The sequence below is a fragment of the Macaca mulatta genome, chromosome 2 (genome assembly GCF_049350105.2).
Source record: "Macaca mulatta isolate MMU2019108-1 chromosome 2, T2T-MMU8v2.0, whole genome shotgun sequence".
NCBI classification, from domain to species: Eukaryota; Metazoa; Chordata; class Mammalia; order Primates; family Cercopithecidae; genus Macaca; species Macaca mulatta.
This window is the reverse complement of record NC_133407.1, coordinates 151,236,312-151,260,630: the sequence shown is the minus strand read 5'-3', so window position 1 is coordinate 151,260,630 and position 24,319 is coordinate 151,236,312. Positions and strand designations below refer to the sequence as shown.

Below are 24,319 nucleotides of genomic sequence, written 5' to 3'. Positions count from 1 at the left end.
CCTAGGTCCTCTCTTGCAGCAGGTCTCATGTAATGGAAAGACCATGGCTCTGGGGCTAGGAGGACCTAAGCTGGAATCCTAGAATGGAGTTATGGCTCTGTGACCTGACTTCAGTTTCTCATTTTCCCTTTGAGTATCATGGGTTTGACAATACTGTCCACCTGTGTGGAATATTCTCCTTGCCCCTCAGATCCCTGCTCCACTCTTCCCTACCAGGCTGTGTGCTCCAGGAGGCTGAAGCGCACGCATGGTATGCATTGGCTCTTTTGCTCTCTGGCTTCCAGCTGGCCTTGGCCAATGGGAGACTTTGGCAGCGGGATGAGGGGAGGAAAGGACTCCTCTTGGCCACGCCGGAGTGACCGGTGGTCGCATTCCTTGGTGTGAGGGGTACGGCTCCTGTGGGGAGCCTCTTCTTTGCCTGCAGCCCTCTGGAGGTCGTGTCACCTTTTCTTCCCCTTGTCCTTTAGAGCTGGGTGGGTGGGGGTAAAGGCTTTCTGTGGAGGCTGGCCTGGGCATGTTTCACCATCCTTTCCTGGTTTCCTTTCATTTTAACCCTCCCACGACTTTGAATCTAGTCTCTGCATGACACGCTCTTCAGTGATCTCTTTTGAGTGTGCCATTTCCCCCTGCTGGGATCCTGACCCGCAAACCACCTCACCAGGCCTGTGGAAGGATTCAGCAGACAGAGAGCAGTTTATAAGTAAAGCTTGGACTTGGTGCTGGAGAAGTATACTTGCTATCGTGAGGTGACAGAGTGGGGAGACAGGGGATGAGGGGGGAGCCCTGGCTAGAATCTCCTAAAACTCCTCCTTCCCCAGCAACCGTCCCCCACCCTGCAGCCCTGGGAGGCCTGGCTGGGGAGAGGCTTTTCCAGGGCACGTTTCCCACTGCTGTGGCAGCAGCGGCAGCATCATCGATAACACGCCGGCTCCTCGGAGGCCTTCCTGGCTCCAGCCCATCTGGCAGGCTCAGGTGGCCAGGGACCCCAGGCCAGGAGCCGCCAACCCGCTGACTCAGCACAACGCCCCTCTCTGAGCAGCTTGGCTTTGGGTGGGAACCAGCCAGCCATCCGGTGTCCCTCTCCTCCCCTTGGAGGTGGCTGGACCAGCCCCAGGCCTTTAATAAGTGCTGGCTGTTGCCTGGTCCTGGCCTAGGTCGCTAGGAGGGGTGAATGCAAGCTCAGGCAGCAGAGAACACAGGCCTCTGATGGTCAGCCAGAGAGGGCTCTTTCTTCCTGCCAGCCTCCCCCAGAGGCCCCCAAGGCCTTGGGATATGAGAGCTAGAAGGGTAAACCAGCTCCCTGACTGTGGAGATGGGGAAACTGAGGCTCAGAGAAAGTGACTTCCCAAGGTCCACTGCAAACCCCTATCAGACCCAGGCCAACACTGGCCAGGTCCTCACGGGCAGAGTCTCATGATTTCTTCTCTGGTGGAGGATGGTGGTTACCAATGTCCCCTGGCCAGGATGAGCTCCTAGCAAATCCTATGAGGTTGGAGGTACTTGTCTTTTGAAGATTTTAATAGTTTATGGGACTCTAAGCGCTTCATCCATTTATGACCTCTTATTCTCATAACTCTATCAGAAAGGAACTGGGGACTTCACCAACTAGAGGAAGAAGCTGAGGCCCAGAGACAGGAAGCAATTTGCCTGAGGTTGCACAGATAGTATGTGGCAGAACCAAAAGTCAAACTTAAGTCATTCCTGCCCTAACGCTTTTGCTCTGCCAACCAGGCAACACAGTCTTTGGTTCTTCCGGAGACAGCACAGCATACCAAGAGCGAGCCCCAGCAGGGTGGGCTTTGGGAAGCCTGAGGTCCAGCCTCAGCCCTGCCTCTCCATTATTTTGGCCTAGCTCCTTCACCTCTGCGTGCCTTTCTTATCTGTGAAGAGTGGTGATCAGGCTTGCCCTGCTTTTTTTCATTTACTCTGTAAAACATGCAGGGTAGGTGCTGCTATTCCCATTTTACAGCTAGGGAAACTGAGGCCCATTCCTTTATTCATCATGAAGGAATTAGATGTAATTTGCTGAGATAGTTCTACAGGCCAGGTATGATGTCCCCAGAGAGGAAAGTGACCTACCCAAGGCCACATACATAGAAAATGGCAGAGCTAAGTCTCAAATGGACAATGGGGGCTCTAACCTACACTTTCCGGCTTCTGGTATTGTGGAAAAATGGCCAGGGGATCACAATTTTCCAACTCTTGCAGGAAGCCACTTGGATCCTCCTTGAGTCAAGTCCGTGGCACTAAATAGACCCCAGGAATGACACTCTCCTGGGAACTTTTGGCCTGGAACATATTTACACAACTCCAGAGGGGATGAAAATATCCCAACCCACTCCCTACAGACTCAAATTAGCAATTTTCTTATTCTTTATAACCCCTCTGGAAATTCCAACTATGTAATATTAGTCTAAAATTAGGAGTGTAAGTCACTAGAGAAAAGTCCCACAACTTGGGGAGAAAATGTTTTTGTAGCCTCATCCTGAGCATGTGTTCTAAATCAGAACACAGCAGTTGTCTTTCAAATACTTTTTTTTCTCCTAATCCTTATAGATTGGAGGCAAAATCTTTTGAGAGAATGTATTTTTACTCTACTGCCAAATGCCAAATTCAATCCCGGCTTTGAGTTTCCAGGCTCTTCAGGTGAGGTCCAGAACACTTGCACAGGAAGAGCCTGTCCCGTGGGCCCAGAATGCCTCCTTAAATGAGGGGCACTTTAATGACAGCAGCAATAACGTCACCCGCAGCCAACATTACGGACTCGTTTGGATGTACCGGGAACCTGAGTGAAGTGTTTTACAACCATTATTACATTTAGTCCTCATAACAGCCCTCTAAGGTGGATATTATCTCATTTTACATATGAGGGCAATTAAGGCCTAGAAAGATTAAGAGATTGGCCAAAGCCATATGGCCCTAGAACCATAAGCTGTGAAGTTAGACTTTTAACCCAAATCAGCGTAACTCTGCAGTCCACCCCAGGGTGCTGTCTCCAATAATAGTTGCTATTTATTGAACACATACTGTGTGCTACACACAGTGCTGAGTGTCTTATATAATAATCTCTCGTTTGTTTTTAATATGTGTTTTTTTAATTTTTATTTTTGGAGACAGAGTCTCTCTCTTTTGCCCAGGCTAGAGAGCAGTGGTGTGATCTCGGCTCACTGCAACCTCTGTCTCCTGAGTTCAAGCGATTCTTCTGCCTCAGCCTCCTGAGTAGCTGTGACTACAGGCACCCACCACATGCCCAGCTAATTTTTGTATTTTCAGTAGAGACGGGGTTTCACCATATTAGCCAGGCTGGTCTTGAACTCCTGAACTCAGGTGATCCGCCCGCCTCAGCCTCCCAAAGTGCTGGGATTACAGGCGTGAGCCACCGTGCCCAGCCTCTAATTTTCTTGAGGTCTATGACCAATGCAGGCCTTTTCTGGACATGAGATATGGGACAGGCAGGCTTTGACATATGTGGATAAAAATGACCACGATATCTCCATGAATTAGCTTAAGAAGGTGAAATAAAGCTCTTCGAAGCAGAGGATCTTTGTAGGTTGGGGCAATATGAGCAACGGCAGGGAATGGATATCAACAGGGGATAGGGTCAGTGTCCTTAAGCTGTCTAGGATTGAGGCAAGAGATTTCGACCAGATGGAAGGGAAGGAGGTGAGCTGGAGCCCCCAGGGCACAGGAACAAGCATGTGGTAAGTGTGAGCCCAGGGGCAGAGCCAGGCCTGCGGGGTGGAAATCACCCAGGGGCTCAGAGGGGAGAGAGCTTCTTGTCTCTTCAGTAGTTGTCTGTGGGTTGGGCAACCATCAGGAGCATTGTAGAGGGAATTTCTAATTTGGGGAGTGTTGACTTTTGGGGTGCTGACTTTCCAAATTGCAAATTTGATATGCCTCTCTTCTGCCTGGCAGCATCCCCCAGATTCCAGGTGCTACCAACACAGTCTGAGAGAGCTCCTCGTCCAGGAGGACAAGGCTCCCACAATCTGCCGCTGACTGGTCACATCCACATTTTAGCCCAGGAGCTGTGGCAGCCATGCTCTGCCCCTGCCGTTTTCTGAACACTTGGAGAATTTCACACTCTTGGGCCTATGCACACACTCTGCAAATCCTTTCACCTCTCTAGGCACTTGTTGCGTCTGCTGAGCTGTGATTACTCATCCACAGACTGTGCACCCCTTGAGAGCATGGCCTAGTTGGGGTCACCGTCATAACTAGATGTGACTGGAGTATGGACTATGTGTTTAATGAATGCAGTGGGGCTATGGGACATTGTATGATCTTTTGAACTCTTAAGATCCTGCTATTTCTTTTCAGTTGGTGTTAAATGCAGGGTCTACCAGGTACAATGGCACGGTGAGGGTGGAGACGTGCAAGTAACAACAGCATTCATGATACAGAGACAGCCAGGGGCTGGGGCCAACAACCAGGATGTGGGGGGGAGCAGAAGGTAGGGAGGGGGCCACCTAGTGACCATCAGGCATCTTGGTCCTCCTGTCTCATAACCCAAACTCCTGGAGAGAACGGGTAGGAAAAGGGGGACCAGAAAGCAATGGGGATGGGCATGGTGGAAATGAGCTTTGATTATTTCTCTCAGGATGTAGAATTAGGAGCCCCGTGCCCCCCAACCTTCACTAGGTATTTCCAAGGGAATGGGTATCCAGAGGCCAACATCCAGCCCCTCTCCCACCCAGCTCCTTCCATCAGCACCACGAGGTCAGCGGGCCGTGTCAAGCAAGGAGGACCAGTTCCTCGAAAATACCTGCTTTTTAGCCTTGAGGGAGCCAAGAAAACGTCATCGGAGTCCAGACGCCACCAAGAAAGCCCACCACAGACGCCTCTGTGCCCTTCCCTCTTTGCCCGTCAGTGGAGGTGGTGGAGCTGCCCCTCTGGAAATTTGCTATGTGACATCAGCTAGTGTTGCCACCTCTTCCAACCCTGGGCCTCCCAGGCTCCTCGCTCTGCACCCACATTGTAAAAAAGGAGCCAGAAACTCAGGCCAGCCTAGTTTCTTACGGTGGCTGGAGAAACAGGGTGTGCAGCTTCGCTTCTTCTGTGTGTCCCCTCTTTGTTCCTGGGCTCCACACACAGCGGGAGGAAGGAAAAGGGAGTCCATTCCAGGGAGGTGCTGGGGGAGGGCTCTTGTGGGAGCCTGGAAACCCTTTCTTGACTCTTGACCAAAGTTACTTTTCTTCCTATTTTTATTAACACAAATCCCTACGTGTGTTTGTGTCCAGAGAAAGTACTATGAATAACTGATGACACATTCGTTAACTTATGATTCATCCTGGGGGAGAGAGAGAAGGAGAAAGGAGCAGGAGCTTTGGAGGCTGAATATAAAGTGTTGTCAAATATTTAGCAAATGATCATCCAAGCCACAGGGAAAAAGTCAGAGATGGGAATTTGAAAGTTGCCAGGATTTAAAAGCCATTTAATGCTAACCATCAGTGCCAGAGAGCTGAGAGCATTTCTCTTCCTCCTTCCATTGGCAGCAACAGCTCCGATAATGTGGAAAGGCTTGGATGGGCTGCGGAGCGCTGGTGGGAACTGAGACCGGGCAGCGGGGCTGAAAGACTTTTTGTTCAAGAAAGCTTGTAAATAAGGGAGCGCCTCAGAGGTGGACTCTCTCTTGTCTACTGCCTGTACATTCTCTCTTTCAAGAGATCCCTGACCATCAGCTCTCTACACAGAAGACTAGCCAGTCATGTGGGTGTTTCAGAATATCCTGATGTTTGGCATCAAGGAAGAAAAAAAGAGCCATATGACTGACTGAATTTGTCACTTTCCTTCCAAATGTTTTGATGTTACTTAGACAACGGCTTCAGTCTTTGTCTATCTGTCATTCTAAAGGTTTGAGCTCAGAAGGGCTCTCTCCTGAAGGGTTAGGAACCCTACATTTTTAGGGCTGGGGTCAGTACTCACTTCTATAACCTGATTCTTTGGAGATACAGTAATTTTTAAGCAAAAGATGAACAAGTCTTTCTTGATATTTTGGCTTGAAAGCCTCAAGTCTGCAGTTATGTCTCATGAGTGTAAATACCATAAGACAAGATAAATTAAGGAAGTGGCAGGGAAATTTAGGTCAGTGGAAATACGCGTCCCGCACAACAGAGGCCTCCAGACAGTTTGTTTACACCCATAAGCTTGTCCAACTTGCCTTATTTTGTTGTTGCTGTTTGGTTTGGTTTAGGCTTTTAGTAGCCTGAAGCCATGGTTTTTAATTTCTGTCCCTAGTGATAAGTGGAAAAGAGGGAAAGGGAAGAGGCTTTATTGGCCCAGTCAGAAACAGAAACTAAGAACCCATGACTGTATTCTCTCCCTTGGACACCCAGTAAGGCATTCTTCAAAGACATAGTATGATGAGTTCATGAATAGCCAATGCAAGTGAATTCAGTGGATTGAATCAACGAATCTATTCATTGTGCCAAGAATGAACAGATTGTCCTGCCTTCAGGAAACTTAGAATCTATTTGCTTGGGAGGCAAGCATTCCATTAATGATGCGGATAGTTAGCCTCTGAGTTCAGAAAAGTAAGAGATCTCTGGACAGAGTGGTCCCAAGGAGGAGGACAGGAAGGAGGACAGGAATAACCACAGCAAAACTGCCCTGCAGAAGAAAAAAGAAAAGTAGCTCTTCTCCCTCAGTTTTTTTTTTCTTTCATTGTGTTCCTGTTATTTTGCTTCTCTGGAATGTCTTTTCTCCTCCTCTCTACCTATTCCAGTCCAACACTTCCCTGAGGCCCTCTTCAGCAAATCCACAGATTCAGTCTCTAGGATTCCAATCTTCATTCATCTTACTTCCTACAAACTCTTACCATTCACCTGGCATGGGATTTAATCTGTGCATTTGAATCCATAGGAAAAAAAGATGCATCTTTTCTCTTTAGTTTATAATAGGTAACTTCTTTGTGGCAGGTGTCAAATCTTTTTTATCTGTTTTAGAGACAGGGTCTCACTCTGTGGCCCAGGCTGGAATACAGCGGCATTATCATAGCTCACTGCAGCTTCAACTCCCGGCTCAAGCAATCCTCCCGCCTCAGCTTGCGAGTAGCTGGGACTACAGGTGTGTGCCACCACACATGGCTAATATTTAAAACTGTTGTAGAGATGGGGTCTCGAACAGGAGACCAGCTCAATTGATCCATCCACCTTGGCCTCCTAAAGTGTGGGGATTAAAGACTTGAGACACCATGCCTGGCCCAGATACCAAATTTTAAAACAGTTCGGTGTTCCCCAGAGTTTCTAGCAGTGCTCAGTTGCTGGCCACTGGCTCTGTGGGTGCACAGTGGCATTGATTAGCAGGTAGTATATGAATAGGCTGCTGGTGGTGAGTGAAAATCTCGGTTAGGATTGTGGAAGAAGACTGAATTCTGGGTAAGCCCAGGGATATACTGCATATCAGCATATCCAGGCTACAAAACACATGCTCTGAGCCGTCTGATTCTGTAGTTCCCCTTCCCTTCTTAGTTCTGATTGTTAAAGCAGATGTAGAGTTCCGAAAAGTTGTAAATTGAGTAAAAAATTAATTTACTGAGAATGGAAGTGTATCAGCAGTTCCACTCACATATTTTAAAATGTCTAAGAAAGAAAAGAAAAATAAAGGAAGAAGGAAAGGAAGGAAGGAAGGGAGGAAGGGTGCGAGGGAGGGAGGGAGGAAGGAAGGGAGGGAGGGAGGAAGGGAGGGAGGGAGGGATCGAGGGAAGAAGGAAAAGGGGGAAAAAAGAAAGCCCAGGGGCTAGGGTGGGAAACACACAAGACTCAGTAAATGAAATACTATCAGCAATTTCATAATATGGTAATTTTTAATATTAAAAGTAAATTGTAAATGTGTCTTTATAAACAATATGCATAAAATAGATCATATTCTAAAACCGTTTCTTTTTAAAATGCTTTTTCACAGTAAATTTCTTAGGTGTCAGATTTTCCCTCAGAATAGTGCAACTGGAAGAAGGGAAATGTTGGCAGCGGCTCAGGACTCTCTGCTAGTACAAGTCCTTGTAGATCTCCTGCAGGAGCGGGTGAAGACTCATGTCTGTCTCCGTCTTCTTGATCACCTGCAGTAGCTGCACGTGTTCCGTGACAATCTGTCTGAGGTCTGTCATTTTCTGGAGCAGCTTGGCAAACAGCTGCGAGGACTCAGGGTGGTTCAGCTTCAGCTGGAGCTCCAGGGCTTGTAGCAGGTTGTCTTGAATGTCTTCAATGGGCTTCACATTCAGCAAACCTGGGCGATCTGGGGAAGCACAAATGGAAAACACAACACGGGGTTCAGTCAAAAAATCCTCTGGGCCCCGCCTCGGAGGCCTAGGGAGCTCTACCAAGCAACTCATCCGTGGTTTTGGTTTGTTTTGCTTTGTATCTTAAATAGGTGGGGAGCAAGGGCAAGCAGATAATGGGTGAGAACTGAGGATGTAATCAGAACCAAAATAATCAGAGGTCTTTGCAGGGGCTTTTTCTGGCCAGGATGGAATCTGTGTGGTCAGCTGATGGAGCGTGGCATCAAAACAATTTCATTCCCCAAATTAAGTTTCCTCTGCTAACATGTTTCTACTCAGAAATTTCCTTTTTCCTTTTTTTTTTTTTTGAGATGGAGTCTTGCTCTGTCTGGCTGGAGTGCAGGCTGGAGTGCAGTGGCACGACCTCAGCTCACTACAACCTATGCCTCCCGGGATCAAGCTATTCTCCTGCCTCAGCCTCCTGAGTAGCTGGGATGATAGGCGCTCACCACCACGCCTTTCTAATTTTTGTATTTTTAGTAGAGATGGGGTTTCACCATGTTGGCCACGCTTGTCTCAAACTCCTGACCTCAAGTGATCCACCCGCCTTGGCCTCCCAAAGTGCTGGGATTACAGGCATGAGCCACCACGCCCAGCCAGAAATCTTTTCAACTTCTGCTCCTTCCTGATGAATCCATGTTTTATAGATTCTACTCAGTTTCTTATCATAGCTTCAAATATGCTCTTTTCACAAATATGCTTTTAAAAAAAGGCTTGTCTTTTTGCTTGATTTGCTTATGCTGTGTTTGCTTAATATGGCGTATTTCCAAACGACAAAACACAGTTTTAAAATACTGATACATTTTAACAGAGGTTTCTTTTGAGTGGCAAGATTGCAAGCAATTTTCACTAGTTCTTCTTTAGATTTTTTCTTTAGTTCAATTTGCAAATGGTGAACTTAAATACCTTTTAAATATTTTACTTTTTTCTTTATGTAGATCTTGTTAGATTTATTCTCAAATACTTTATAGCTTCTATTGTGAATGGACCCTTCATTTTCATTACATCTAATATATCCCCGCTGATGTGTAGAAAACTAATTGATTTTAGTATATTGAAACGATTCCAATTTCCTGAACTTTTGTCAGTTCGAATAGCTTTTAATCATGGATTTCTACTTTTTTTGGATAGATAATTGTATCAGCAATGGTAGCTATTTATTTCTTCTTTTGCATCATTAACCTTTCTCATTTCCTCTTCTTGCCATAGTGTGTTGGCTAAAACCTCCAATATGGGATTAAATAATAGCAGCAATTCTTGTTTTATTCCTAACTTTGAAGGAAATGCTTCTAATGGTTTATCAGCAACTATGATGTTTGCTATAGATTATGGAGGACATGTTTTACTCCTGGCTTATCCAGGGGTTTAAAAATTTTAATTTGTTTTAGTCAGGAATGTTGTTGAATTTTTATCAAATGCTTTTACATTTCTCTATCTAAAGAGCTATGATATCTTGAAGAGTTATGGTTTTATCTTAACCTAGCACAGTGAATTACATTAACAGAGTTCCTTATACCCTTGTAGTCACTTGCTAATATTTTATTATAGGGTTTTTGTACTTGTAGGTGGTACTGATTTAGAATTATTTTGGGGGCCATTCTTTGCCTGTTTTAGTAACAATGTTAACTAGCCTTATACACTGAGTTGAGAAGTTTGCCTTCTGTGTCGACATAGTAATGATCTGTTCCCTGACGGTTTCTTAGAATTTGTTTGCAGAACCATCTGAGCTTAATGATAAATCTATCATTATCTTTAATTTTTCTTCCATAGTTTTTATCTATTCAGGCTTTCTACTACTTATATGGTAAAGTTTTAGTAATTTATATTGGAATAAAGTTGTAGATGATATTGTCTTAGAATATGAAATGTATTTATTCATGCCCCTTAACTTAATCTTAACTTAATGCTTTTTCTTTTCTTTTTTTTGAGACAGAGTCTTAATCTGTTGCCCAGTGCAGTGGCATGATCATGGCTCACTGCAGCCTCCAACTCCTGGGTTCAGGTGATCCTCCTGCTTTAGCCTCCCAAGTAGCTGGGACTATAGGCATGAGCCACCACACCCAACTAATTTCTAAATTTTTTGTAGAGGTGGGGTCTTGCTACATAGCCCAGACTGGTCTTGAACTTCTGGCCTCAACCAATCCTCCTGCCTCAGCCTCCCAAAGTGCTGGGAACATAGGCATGAGCCACTGTGCCCAGCTCTTAGAGCTCTTTATTTGTGCATTCTCTCATTAAAAAAATCTGATTTGGCCAGAGAATGGCAGGAACCCGGGAGGCGGAGCTTGCAGTGAGCTGAGATCTGGCCACTGCACTCCAGCCTGGGCGACAGAGCAAGACTCCATCTCAAAAAAAAAAAAAAAAAAAATCTGATTTGTCAAAGGTTTATCTAGTTTTTGCTTTTTTAAAAAAACATAACTTTCGGTTTTTTAATCAAGTCTGTTTTTAAACATTTTGTGTTTTGTTTTTAATTTATTGAATTCCTTTTTAAAACTTTCTTTAGGTTTACTTTCTTCTCTTTTTCTAGTTGTTTTGAGTTGAATGCTTAATTCATTTGGTTTGGTATTCCTTGTTTTCTAATAAATGCATTGAAGCCTCCACATGTTCTTCTTAGTGCCACTTTGGTTTCATCCCATGGGCTTTGATCAATGGTACTCTCATAGTTCTTTTCTAAACAGCTTGTCTTACAATTTTGATTTCATTTTTAACCTAAGAGTTATACAGAAGTATGTTTTTAAATTTCCAAGTAAAAAGTTTGGGTTTCAGTGTTTGTTTTGTCATCTCTAAGTTTTATTTTCTAATTTCCAGTTTGTTGCCTTGGGTTAGATTATAAGGTTTTCTCAGTAAGGCTCACCAAGAAGACAGGATATTCACTTGATCATCTATCTCGTATTGATTTCAAATTTGAGCTCTTGAAGGCTATTTATTTTCTTTTAAAAATTGTAACTCTTCTCTCCTTCATGGTATGAGTTTTACCCACCTTTAATATCCTTTATGACCTGGTCCTGGTCATCCTCTAGCCTCAGTTCTGTTTCATTTTGCTCCATGTTAAGCCATATTAATCTATTTCCATGACAAGTTCCTCAAACACCCTATGTTCTGTCAGGACTCTGCACTTATTCAGATTTTATTCCTCCTGCCTGAAATGCTCTCACCTTCCCTTCACTCTTCTTATTGACTTCAACCATTTCTTCAAAATACAGACTGTGGTGGGATTCCATCCTGAAATCCTTCCTCAACAGTATCCCTTCCTCTCTCCTGTTCTTCTCATCTCCTTTCTCTGGGCCCCATAGCACCTTATAAACACCTCAATCACAGCTATACTAGTAGATTACATTCACTGAATGGTTATAATTTTCCAAAGATCGTGCCAAGGGCCTTATATACAATATGCCATTTAATCTTCACAATAACCCCACAAGGTCATACTTTACAGAGGGAGAAATTAAGACTTAGAGAAAAAAGTTGCATCTTACCAAGATGGGCCACTTGCTAGTAAATGCAGAACTGATATTTGGATCTAAGTCTGTCTGGTTCCAAAGGTTCTGTTCTTATTCCTTATTATCTTGTATTGTAAGTTCTGACTTTCTTGTTTCTCCCCCATTAGACCATGAGGTAATAGAGGGCACAGACTGTGTTCTGATCGTTTCTGAACCACCAGTGGAAACACAGGAAGCATTTGGTCGACTGAGTTAATGAGTGAGAAGGCTGTTCTGGCCAAGAGCCCTGGATCGAAAAGCACAATTCTCTCGGCTGGTGAACAGGCCTGAAGGCAGAATCCCTACACAATGAAGAAGTCTCCTGTAAACTATGTTTTCCTGTGTCTAATAAACTCTAGTAACCTTTATCCATTGAGATGAGGCTCAAGAGAACAATGTGAGATGGCAGAGTGGTCTCAGAGTGGGATTTTCAGAACTCTAAATATTCTTCTAAGTTAACTTTTGTATTTTTTTTCCATTAAAGAAGGAAATTGGTCTTTAGTTTGATTTTTTTCCCTCTCAGGTCTCCAACATATCCCATTGACCAGAATAAGTGTAAGTTTCTTTTTTAGATTTCAGCATTCAATCCTGGAACCATCAGCAAAAAGTCTCAGATTCTGAGAAGGAACAAATGATCGGGTCCTGGCCTGGAGAATTGGGCCCCTGGGAGCATGGGGCCTTCCTCACTGTTGCTATATGGGAATGAAAAAGCCACTGACACTTCACTGAAAGCTGGGCCCCAGACTGGCATCTTGGTTTAATGACTACGGATCCTCCGGCTTGATAAATGCATGCATCTCAAAGGCCAGAGGCAGACGTGTGTCTAAAGACAGGTGCCAAGAGAGGCCCTCCTGGGCTGGGACCACTCGGCCTGGGGTAGGCCTCTGCTCACTAGACACTGGCTCCTGAAACCTTTCTGCCGCTCCTCCTTCCTCCACCTGCTCCTTCTCTCTTTTTTTGGTAGAGACAGAATCTCTACATTCTGTAGAGGCTGCTCTTGCATGCTGGGCTCAAGAGATTAGTCCTCCTTGGCCCTGCAAAGTGCTGAGATGACAAGCGGTAGCCACTGCTCCCAGCCTCCTCCTTCCTCTTGAGCAGCACCACTGGGGTCAGCCCTTGGGCTAAGGAGATGATGTTAATCTACTAGGTCCCGTTTATCAAACAACCAAGCCCTAACATGCAACTGATCAGGGCTTGCTGGAAACACTTGGCTCCGATGCAGTGTCATGGAACTGGCCTCTCTAGGAGTGGAGAGGGATCTGGTTTGGATTTTCAAACCCCTCTTTGGCAAGTTATTCTTTATGATGTGATGGATGAAGCTTGGCTGAATTGCTGAAATTTTGTGGCCATGGAGTAAGTATATTTTCTGCAATGATAAGTTAGATCATTTACAGATCAGTCCCATTGTCCCCCTGACTGAGCCTCCGTTAAGGCAAGATGGTTTAGGGAAGGAGGGCAGCAGAGAAAAGTTGTATATTTTACATCTAAGGCTTTCACTCACCAGCTCTGTGATCTTAGGAAAACTGATTAAGATCACTAGGCTCAATTTTCTTGTCTAAACAAAACAGATCAGACTAAATAGATAATCTCAAAAATTCTAATTCAAAAACTATAAGATTTATTCTCATTTGTAATTCCCTCTACATAATTCAGTTGGGGAAATATACTCAAACATCTAATTGAAAAAGCACATTAACATTAAACTTAAAACACCTGACTTACTTAAACAACAGAAAAGCTTCCTTTGGTCTTCAAGCTCTAGTCAACGGCAAAAGAGATCCATCTGCCAGAGTTGTTCCCTACCCTCCACCCTCCAAGTGGTCACAACTCCCCACTAGTCTCTTTCCCTTTCTGTTCCACGCACATTCAGTCCTTTACTGAGCTAAGCCAGGTGCCACAGTTGTGCCACAGAAATCCATCCAAACACCCAGACTGTGCCAGGGCCTTTCTCTTCTCTCCATTCCCAACAGCCTAGTGCCTGAAAAGGCACTGCTCCCAGGAGGCCCACCTGAGATCCTCTCCCTGCACCTTGCTGAGGTTACAGTTGAGTCTGGTGTAGGGCCAGGGCCAAGGGTCCTCTCTGCTCGGGTAGGCTGCCTAGAAGGCCCTTTTGGGAACTGTGTGTGACTCAGACTCCAGGACTGAGCACTCCAGGAGGCTGGAGTCAATTACTAGTTCCCTACTCCCCAGGCTGTGAAGAATTGGGAAAGAAACCTTTCCGGTCTCCATCCACACGGTCCTGGAATTGATTACAGAGCACTGTTGATTATGGGCAAAGCTTCCATCTTATCCAGATCTGGTTCTGTGAAGTGGAGGGTTTATTCAAAGCAGATTCAAACATGCTGGTCCTCTTGAGATCTGCCCACCTGGGCTGGGTGTTTCCCTAGCACAGAGTTTCTCAGGAGGCGTCTCAATTAGGGAACCAGATGACCACAGCAGAGTCTCCTGAAGGAGAGGCAGATAAACTAATGTGGGGGGTTTTGTCTCTATTCTAGGAGTTGCTCTCCCGGCTTTCCGCATCTTTTCCTATTGGCTCTCTGATAGAGACTAAAGTGAAACTGACTGTCCCTAGGGCGTTAAAAAATAACAAAACCAAACACAAATCTGATTGCAGGGCAGCTGTAAACTGATCCACAGACAATGAAAGACCTTAGCTCAGGTGCAGGCCGAAAACTGGAGGGGAGGCAGGGCTACTTAGGGAACTCAGTACTTTGCAATTTAACTTCCTTTTGCGCTTCCTCTCAAGTTTCCTTTATTGCACTGCTCCCTAAATTCACAGGCATGTTCTAGGAGGCAGTGGATTGGGAAGCTGAAGACTTGAGTCCTGTCTCTCTCCCACTTAGTTTCTGTGGACAAATCATCTAATCTTTCTGGGTTTGGGCTTAGTTTTCAAGACAATGACATTTCTTTCATAAGCGCATGGTGAGAATGAAATAGGTAGAGGAATTTTAGAACATATTATAATTCTTGTGTTTGTTCCAATAAAGGCAGTTTCCATGGGGTTGGGGTCAGGAGTGTAAGTAGGAGTGGATGGCATATCAACAGTCAGGAAATTGAAGGTTTCCGAGTTGTTCTTGGTTAGAGCAGAAATTCAGAAGCTCAAGAAAAATAATGCCTGATGCAGACACGTTTGGGGTGTCAGGCAAGTTCTCATTCCTGTAGTCGAGTGCATGTAGGCAAGGTGGTTTAAGAACAATAACAAAACAAAAAACCCACGGAGCCCCAATTCACTACTTCCTTGAAGAAATGATGCTGGGAATTTGGGGGTACTTTTCTGATCCAACCATCAGAATCACAGTGGGCCTACATGGAATTCAGCAAAGTACCACGGTGTGGCCTATAGCAATTCCTTCCCACCATCCTACCGATAGGGAAAGATCATTTAGCAAAGTTATACATGTGTCCTCTTCATATTTAAATTTGAATTGGAGCTTGGTCTAGTGCAGGGATGATCAATTCTGGCTACATATTAAAATTATCTGGGGAGACTAAAAAAGCAAACAAATGCCTGGGAGCCATCCCTAGAGATTCTGACTCACTTGGCCTGGGGTATGACCTTCAGGATTTTTAATAGTTCCTGGGTGATTCTAATGTGTGGCCAAGGGTGCACACTACCAGCTGAGTGAGAAGCAGTTGGAATTACAACTCTGCAAGCTAGGTAACCTTGGACAAGTTCCCTCACCTTTCTATACCTCGGTTTCCTCACTTTAACAACTGGAGCTGTAGCGGTAATTTAACTCATAATGTTGTTTAGAGGACTGACGGACACACGGAAGGTGCTTAGCACAGTGTCTGTTGCACAGTAAATTAGCTATCACTATTTTCATTACTGCTCTGTAACCGTGCCTCATTTTCTTCCTACCTTTCTTTTCCTCTCATTTCTCTGATTTTCTTGGGTCCTTTCTATATTTTTCCTATTCTTTCTTCCTCAATTATTGCTTTCTTCATCCTTTTTTACTTTCTCTTCAGCCTCCCCTCCCTCCACCCCCGCCCCCCGCTGCTTTCCGGATGTTTTCCCCTTTCTATTCCTGGGCCTGCACCTTGCTGGGTATTTATAAGAACGCTAGCAAGGCCACCTTACATTAATCAGAGGTCTGAGCCATGGATGATTTGAAGAGCAATGTAGTTTACTGCTGCTTTCAGGGAAAGGGGATAACATAAAATAGAGATCTTGCAAATGCTTTGACAAACAGATAAAGATCATCTGTAACCAGCACATTCTGCAGTGAACACACATGTTGCTGGTACAGCCTTCACTCTGAAGTGGGTTAACATTCTGACACTCGCCGGTTTAAATAACAGTTTCACATTTAATTGCTTCCCCTATCTATGCCTGATAACAATAATATATATGACTGGGCCGGGATGGTGGAGTGGGATAACCATAATAAAATCAAACCAGCCAATATTTTCTTTGATCCGCCCATTAAATAGCGATTACATCTCAACTTGCCTCATCTCAGACACTCTACTCCCACCTCTAATATGCAACTCCCAAACCACAAACCAGAGCACAAGCCCATCTAGTGACAGGGTGGGCAACCCTTTCCTGTGTGCCCTGTTCAAAGCCCCTCCACTTGACAGCACCACCAGTGGAAAGTGAGCATGGGCTGTCATTTCCGGGTCTCTCAGAGTGAAAATGGAACCTGAGATTTCTGTCCCACCCCGGGAAGCCCTTGTGTCCCTACTTCTGTACACCCTGGGGTTAGGGGCCCCTTGTCGTTCTAGTCATTCCAGGTCACTCAATTTATATCCAGCCACGTGGTTTGCTCCCCACCTTTTTGTCAGGACCAGGGGAGCCGTCTGCAGTCCCCACTTAAGCCTAGTGGTGTATGTACATTTCTGCTTCTTCTCTGTCCAAGAAGAAATCTGACTGGGGCTGGAAATGCGGGGTGGGAGATAGAGGAAGAAGGGTGGTGCTGAAATAGGAAGAATGATCCCTTCCAAGTCTCCCACTAACCTGCCATCTCCATGCCCTGAATCCATCTGGTGGCTCTACCCTGCGATCTCTGGGCAGGATAAGGGGAGGGAAAGGAAGAGAGAAGGGAAGACTAAGAACTCCTACCCTTCCTTACTCCCTCAACCTCTGGAAATGGCAACAGCACACCAAGGGCAGTAAGTGAAGTTAAAACCTGCCAGGTATGACTTTTCTCCACCCCGCTCCCCCGCTGTGCTCCTTGCCAATGTCTCTGAGAAAAACCTGTGATCTCAGAACACAGGCACACTCTCTAAATATGGTCTAAACACATGAAGTCCCCAAAAAGTTCATGGGAATTCCTGAAGGCTGGGAATCCAGCAGTCCTGCCATTCCCTGTCTCCTTTGGGGGCCACAGGACGTCCGAATCCTCCCCACTTCGAGGCCCTCCCCTTCCTCCAGGATCTCTTTCCTTCTGGGTTTTGTTCTCAATCCACACCTAATCCCCTTAAAGTGATAGTTGATAAAGCGATTAGCTGATATCTCCTAGGGGTATTTATATTGTAATAAGCGATCTTAAGAATCACTGTTGGTGGCATTTCAAGCAATGTGACTGGCAGGATTGAGTGGCGCTGCTTCAAATTATATCATATAGGGCAAAAGGGAAAATCAGCATTTACTGTGTGCTGAACATGTCCTGGGCATTGTGCCAGAGGCTTCACATCATGTTATTTGGTTTGCTCAGGGTACTGATAAGGAAATTAAGGCTCAGGGAGGTAAATAATTGCCGCAAGCACACATCTAGGAAGAGAGTGGGGATTTGGAACTCCTGTTCATCTGATTCCAGGGCTTTACACTGTGCCAGCCTGCCTCTTCTGGTCTCCCTACTTGTGACACTGGTGAGCCCTCCAAAGATTTCTCTAGGACTGACTGATGCCTTCACTACCTGTATCTGTTAGGAGTGACTTGAACCAGTGCTGGGTTTTCATTCTTCCTCACTTGCAGATGATCTGTCTGAACGTCTTGGTGAACTGTGCCAGTCTGGAAGGCTGCCTGGGGTCACTCAGAGTTTAAACACATATTGTGAGAGCCCAAAATGATAAAGTACCCCAGAAAGCAGCCCCGACTGACCGGCTGAGCCTCTTCCAGGACTGCCGGTGTGGGGTCGGGAATGACTCAGCATTCGACCCAATAGTCAGTCTCTGAGGGCAAATCCAATTGCTTGCTTGCTCACTGGGATGGTCCCAGCCTACCATGCCTGGGCTGGGGAAGGGGTTTTATTTCTCAACAGTCACAGATAAAGATGCTTCTATATTTTACAAACAACAAAAGCCTGTATATGTATATGTTTAAAGTATATCAGATGATTCTAGGATGTTTCATCTCCTCCCCATCGTTCTATCTCCGCCCTCAGCTCTCTGGTTTTTAGAAATTCGGTGCCAGTTGAAAACTCATAAATAAACTTCACCTTTGTCAAACCAAGTCTATGGGGTTATGAAAATGGTGAACTAATGGGACATTTCTAGATAACTCAAAGCGAGTCATTATTCAAAGCCATTCTGCCAACTAGCTGGGGGGGCAGGGTGAGAGGAGTGGCCTAAGAGAAGAGCCTTATAAGCTATGCAGAAACAACATAGGTGCCCGTAAAATTTTTTTCCAGTTAATAAATAAGTGCTATTACTCTCGGACACAATCGTAGCCCAGATAGGGGACAGGAACTATGCAATAACACTCTTTGGCTGTCGTCCTGCTCAAGAGAAAGCAGATATCCTTGTTTATTTGCAATATTACAAGAAAAGAGAGAAAAACAACTTTCGCCATGTAGGCACCAGCCTGTCTTGTCCAAAAAAACTCTACGAATGAGGGAGCTAAATCTTTAGCTGGTACAGGAGAGGTGGGAGAAAGTGGGCTGACTGTTGTTCACAGTATTTTTAATATCTATGTTTTGTAATATTTTGGGTTTGGTCTCCTCTCCAGTTAACTAGTAATGCAGATGATAGCAGATGAAGAGGGGGTGGAAGGCACTGGGCTGTGCAGAAGCAGAGACTCCATAAGCCGGAGTTTCCTCCAGGAAAGCAATGGCCTACTCAAGCAAGTGCACCCAGCCTTTTGTTCCAGAGAGAAGACGACACTTTCCATTTTAGAGCTGGGAACAGTTTCAAGATTTTGAAGGGCAGCTATGGGACAGTGAAGAGAGATGAATACACCCAAACCCAGTGCTCCTCAAACTCAGTGCTGATGGAACACTGGTGTTCTGTGAGCCGGAGCGAGCGTTCTGCTGTGACAGCTGCGTCAGGGTTATTCTGTGTGTTTCTGAAGGGCAGGAAGAAATGAAGGGACTGGACGGTATTTCAACAATTTAACATTCCTCTCATACATTTTTCTGCAACCACTTATCTATATTAGAACCCAGTATAAGATGGTATCTCATTAAGCAGAGATGTGTTTACTCAGTTATTTAAAGTTTACTGTCCATTTTTGTGGGGAGTGCTGCAAACAGTACCATTATTTCCAGCTATCTGCTGGCTGAACACATTTAAGAACCAGAACACCAGTCTTCAGCCCTATCACCAGGCCCTATTCCTTCCTTAAGTAATTTTCAAAACCTAGGGTGTTAATTTTGTTAGACACATTAAAATGGTGTCTTAAGGAGGACTTTGGATATTACTAAGTAATATCTGAACTATAATCTAGAGATTCTTTTACTTTTCTTTTCTTTTTTTTTTTTTTGAGACAGGGTCTCACTCTGTTGCCGGCTGGAGTGCAGTGGCACAATCACAGCTCACTGCAGCCTCAAATTCCTGGGCTTAAGCAATCCTCCTGCCTCAGCCTCCAGAGTAGCTTGGACTACACATGCATGGACCGCCACACCTGGCTAATTTTTGTATTTTTTGTAGAGACGAAGTCTCCTTATGTTGCCCAGGCTGGTCTCAAACCTCTGGGCTCAAGGGATCCTCCCAATTCGGTTTCCCAAAATGTTGGGATTACAGATATGAGCCATTGTGCCTGGCCTTGAAAATTCTTAATTACAATATCTGGAGGCAATATGGAAATAGGCAGTTTTTGATAACTGCCAAAGAACTCTAAGACCGAAGCAATTAATTGAGATGCTTCCATATCTCAATACACAAAAGGCAGCAGGGTCTAATGGTTAAGTGCACCAGTTTCAAAGTCTGAGAGGCCTGGGTCTGAAACTTGGCCTCACTGATTAACAGCTCTTTGACCTTTGGCAAACTGCTTAACCTCTATAAATTTCCATTTTCTCCATCTATAAAAAGGAGGCAAAAAAAGTCCATGTATGCAGCCATGCAGTCTTCCTTCCAAGAAACCCAAACAAACAGATTATGGATGTATATAAAGTGGCCAGGACAGATTCTCCCACATACTGAAGCTTTCAACAAAAGGTAGGTAGTTTTATTATCATTTCAGATGATTATTCACTCAACAAGCATTTATTGAATAACTTATTCTGGGCTAGCACTAGGCTTTGATTCTACTTTAATTCCAACAAATTTTACAAAAATGTATCTATCTGGTATGACCCATGGGGGAGCCCCAGGGGCCTAGGTTACTCACCTAACTAGGTGTTATCCAATCAACATAAAATATCTGCTCCTCTTTGATCTATAAATGCATAGCAATGAAACAACTTCCCTGCTTCTACCCTATTCTCCTTGCCCACTCAACAGCAGAAAAGTCTATGATCATGCCAAGAACAGCCCTCCAAAGTGGCTTCACAGAGAAGGAACAGTGCCGGAACTGCTGGAAAAAGAAGGAGCTGCCCTTGAGGTGGTTTGCGTCACCAAGCCAGACTCAGGAGGGCACAGGAGGAGGCTGGATGACTTGCCATCTGCGGCCATTGTAGTGATATCGGCAGCTCCTCTGTCATTAGGACAGCGATGGCAATTTGCCTTGAAAAATATATTGTAAAATCCAGTGAATTTCCTCCCCTGTATCTTGGAGGTTTAGGAAGAACTGAAATGGATTCCAAACTGTTTTGAATTAACAAAAAGAGCTTTTGCCTGTTTCAGAGTTCCAGCTGGAACTCTTCTAGACTTTTTCTTCACAAAACAGCAAACACTCAAGGGGGCAAAACATCCACCAGAGTGTCCTGGGGCTTGTCAGCTTCACTGAGCTTTATGCTTGGCTTTGGCTGCTGGGTAGGTTTTGGGAGTTTGCTAGGGTGGCTGGCATGATGTTGCGGCGCCAGTTGCAAACATGGCTTTGCTGGAGGCAGTTTTATTACTCTTGACGCCGCCCAGCCTGTCAGTAAGACTAGGGAGTGCAAGGAAAGTTATTGCTTACCATGATGACCAAGGAAGCACTGTTCCTGGCTTCTAGATATGGGCCTACTTTAGGGATACAGTGAAGAGAGAGCAGGTTGCAGCCACCAACACAAGAGTGAGTTTATTGACCACAATCCACTGGCCAGAGCCAGAGGGGGCAGTTAGGACACCCAGGTTTCAATGTTAGTTCCATTGTGGCACTAGTTGTTCAATCTTACACAAATCGCTTAAGTCTATGACCCTCACTTTTCTTTCTGTGAAATGAGAATTAAGAGCCTAGGAGCACTGTCAGGATTGAATGAGAGAATGTACATGAAATGCTCTTAAAAAGGTACAAAGTCCTGAACTTTGGTTCTAGAATAGGTTGCTGTTCCTTTTATTTAGTTTAATTTTTGTCCCCAAGCTCAGGGGAGAGAGAGGGGAGAAAGACTCAAGAAGAACTAGGTCATCTTTCTCAGCAGCTTGATTTGAGAGCTGAGTGAACAGCGGAGATGCTAAGCCCGGGCAAATCTAAGTACCAATCAAATGGTATCAGCAGTTTTTAAGGCTGAAGTTTAATGGCAGCAATCTTAGGTAGCAACTCCAGTTTCCCCAGCAAATACTGAGTTGGGTCAAATCAGTTACTTTCATCTAAAAATCTCCTCTTTGGGTCCTCTAGGGACACCCCCATTAATCCCCAATTCCTTACCCCCGCCCACTCGTAGATGATGCACATCTTGCTCATCTTTCTTTTAGTCTGGGGCCCTAAGTGCCTTTGCTGAAGTGAAGTTCTTCTGTGAGTCCACAGCCAGCTCAGGAGGAGGCCAACTGGATCCCCACCAAAAGCACTTCTTTCTGAAACCACCAAAGTAATTGATAGACTTTAGAGTAAACTGCAGAGGAGAAAAGATCACTCTTGTTAAGACTGGGTAGGATCAGAAATTTGTTTAGTGGATGAAAGCCTTTTGCTTAGCTGAATGGAAAATCTGGAATAGGAGGAAAAACCAATTGAGAAATTTTGTCTTACTCTAATGAAGCACAATCAAGGAGGTGGATCTCATCCTCTATGCCTGAGACTCAGATCTCACTTCATAAAGCCCAGAATTCTCATGACTGTTTCTTGTATAGACCTTGCCTAGTAGAAACTAAGTACCTTTGAATGGCTCATTTCAAATGCTTCCCTTCGTGTATGTGGGTAGGAATACAAACTGCTATGAACATACACATATATGAATGTATATATCTATATATACATGAGTGTGCACGTAAACTTCTTGATAGGAAAAATAGGACTTTGTTAATTCTATTTTATCCTGAGGGCAAAGCCCTTTACTTTTCACTTACACCTTTCTGTACTCTTTCAATTATAAGATGACCGTGTATTACTTTTATTTAAAAAGTTAATGAAAAGTCGGCTGGGCACGGTGGCTCATGCCTGTAATCCCAGCACTTTGGGAGGCTGAGGTGGGCGGATCACAAGGTCAGGAGATCGGGATCATCCCAGCTAACATGGTGAAACCCCGTCTCTATGAAAAATACAAAAAATTAGCCGGGCGTGGTGGCAGGCGCCTGCAGTCCCAGCTACTCGGGAGACTGAGGCAGGAGAATGGTGTGAACCCGGGAGGCGGAGCTTGCAGTGAGCAGAGATAGCGCCGCTGCACTCCAGCCGGGGCGACAGAGTGAGACTCCATCTCAAAAAAAAAAAAGTTAATGAAAAGTATTAACGAAGAGTATGTAATGACATGGGAAATTGACTAAGTGAAAAGAATAGACATGGGATATATAGTATGCTTAGGAAAAATATTTGAAATAAATTAAATATTAATATATTTCCAAATTTTATTAAACATAAAATGTGCCTTAAAATGGCAGATAAATAGTCTGGGTGGCTATTGTCTGCATGTGGCTCAATAGTCTGCAGTGGCTCATGCCTGCAATGCCAGCACTTTGGGAGACCGAGGCAGGTGGATCATCTGAGGTCAGGAGCTTGAGACCAGCCTGGCCAACATGGTGAAACCCTGTCTCTACTAAAAATGCAAAAATTAGCTGGGTGTGGTGGTACATTCCTGTAGTCCCAGCTACTAGGGAGGCTGAGGCAGGAGAGTCGCTTGAACCTGGGAGGAGGAAAACCCGGTTGTAGTGAGTGGAGATCACGCCACTGCAAGACAGAACGAGACTCCATTTCAAAAAATAAAATAAAATAAAATGAAGTAAAATAAAATACAAGATAAATAATATCAACTGTTTTTCTAAACTGGTTTTTCAAAATTTAATATTTTTCTTCTGGCAAGCCTTATACTGGAATCTCATCCTTTTTTGCTGAATTAATCAAAGATACCAGAGAGTCAGGGATTAATTTAGGAAGTAGATGTGGTCAAGATATTAAACCATGCCAGGTAGTATATTTTTGTTCTATTAAACATAATATCGGCCGGGCGCGGTGGCTCATCCCTGTAATCCTAGCACTTTGGGAGGCCGAGGCAGGCGGATCACCAGAGGTCAGGAGTTTGAGACCAGCCTGACCAATACGATGAAACTCCATCTCTACTAAAAATACAAAAATTAGCCGAGTGTGGTGGCATGTGCCTGTAATCCCAGCTACTCGGGAGGCTGAGACAGGAGAATCCCCTAAACCCAGGAGTTGGAGGTTGCAGTGAGCCGAGATCGTGCCATTGCACTCCTGCCTGGGCAACAAGAGCGAGACTTTGGCTCAAAAACAAAAAACAAACAACAACAATAAAAAGCTATAATATCAAGTAGTTATTTTAAAGCGAATCACAACTGGACCCTGGACTTACAGCTCCAAAGGTAAACTATGGGTATTGTGATCTATTTGCACCCTAGGCATTTAAAGGCCGGTATTCCACATGATGTGATGGTAGAGAGTGTAGAGTCTGAGCCAGCATGCCTGGTTCACAGTCCTGTCTCCATCTTTTGCTAGCCACGTGACCTCAGGCAAATGAGAAAACCTCTCAGCGCTTTGGTTTCCTCATTTGTAAAATAGTCCTTACTTCCCTGAATTGTTGTAAGGATTGAATAAATATGCACAAAGTGCTTAGAATACTGCCTGGCACACAGCAAATACTAAATAAATGTTTGCTGTTCTTATGACTACTGCACTATGCACCTGATTTCAGAAACATTCTCCTTTCAACTGGACAACAAAAGATCGTGCTCTTTATAACACATTGTGCAGTTATACACAGTTTACCACTATCCCCCGAAGGGTTTTTCACAGAGGATATACTGTAGAGTACATATAAAAAGCTCACCTGAAGTCCACTTCAATAGGAAAACTTGCCACTTAAAAAATTTTTTATACAGAGAGATGAAAGTAAAACTTTCTTCTACTCATGAGAGGCTATTGAAAGTAAAGTTTAGATTGGGC

The 24,319-nt window shown here is 44.6% G+C and overlaps 2 protein-coding genes across 24 annotated transcripts in view; one reads left to right on the top strand and one right to left on the bottom strand.

Annotated features, from left to right (window-relative positions):
- Window positions 1-24,319, top strand: part of TIMP4 (TIMP metallopeptidase inhibitor 4) — a 329,812-nt gene that overhangs the window by 45,622 nt on the left and 259,871 nt on the right. The gene's annotated exons all lie outside the window — the stretch shown is intronic.
- Window positions 7,786-24,319, bottom strand: part of PPARG (peroxisome proliferator activated receptor gamma) — a 149,452-nt gene continuing 132,918 nt past the window's right edge. For 22 of the 23 annotated variants that reach the window (XM_077989871.1, XM_015130200.3, XM_077989887.1 and 19 more), the window contains 1 exon segment: window positions 7,786-8,232. In XM_077989871.1, the coding sequence (XP_077845997.1) occupies window positions 7,985-8,232 (248 nt within the window). In that variant the 3' untranslated portion in view covers window positions 7,786-7,984. 23 annotated transcript variants of the gene reach the window in all.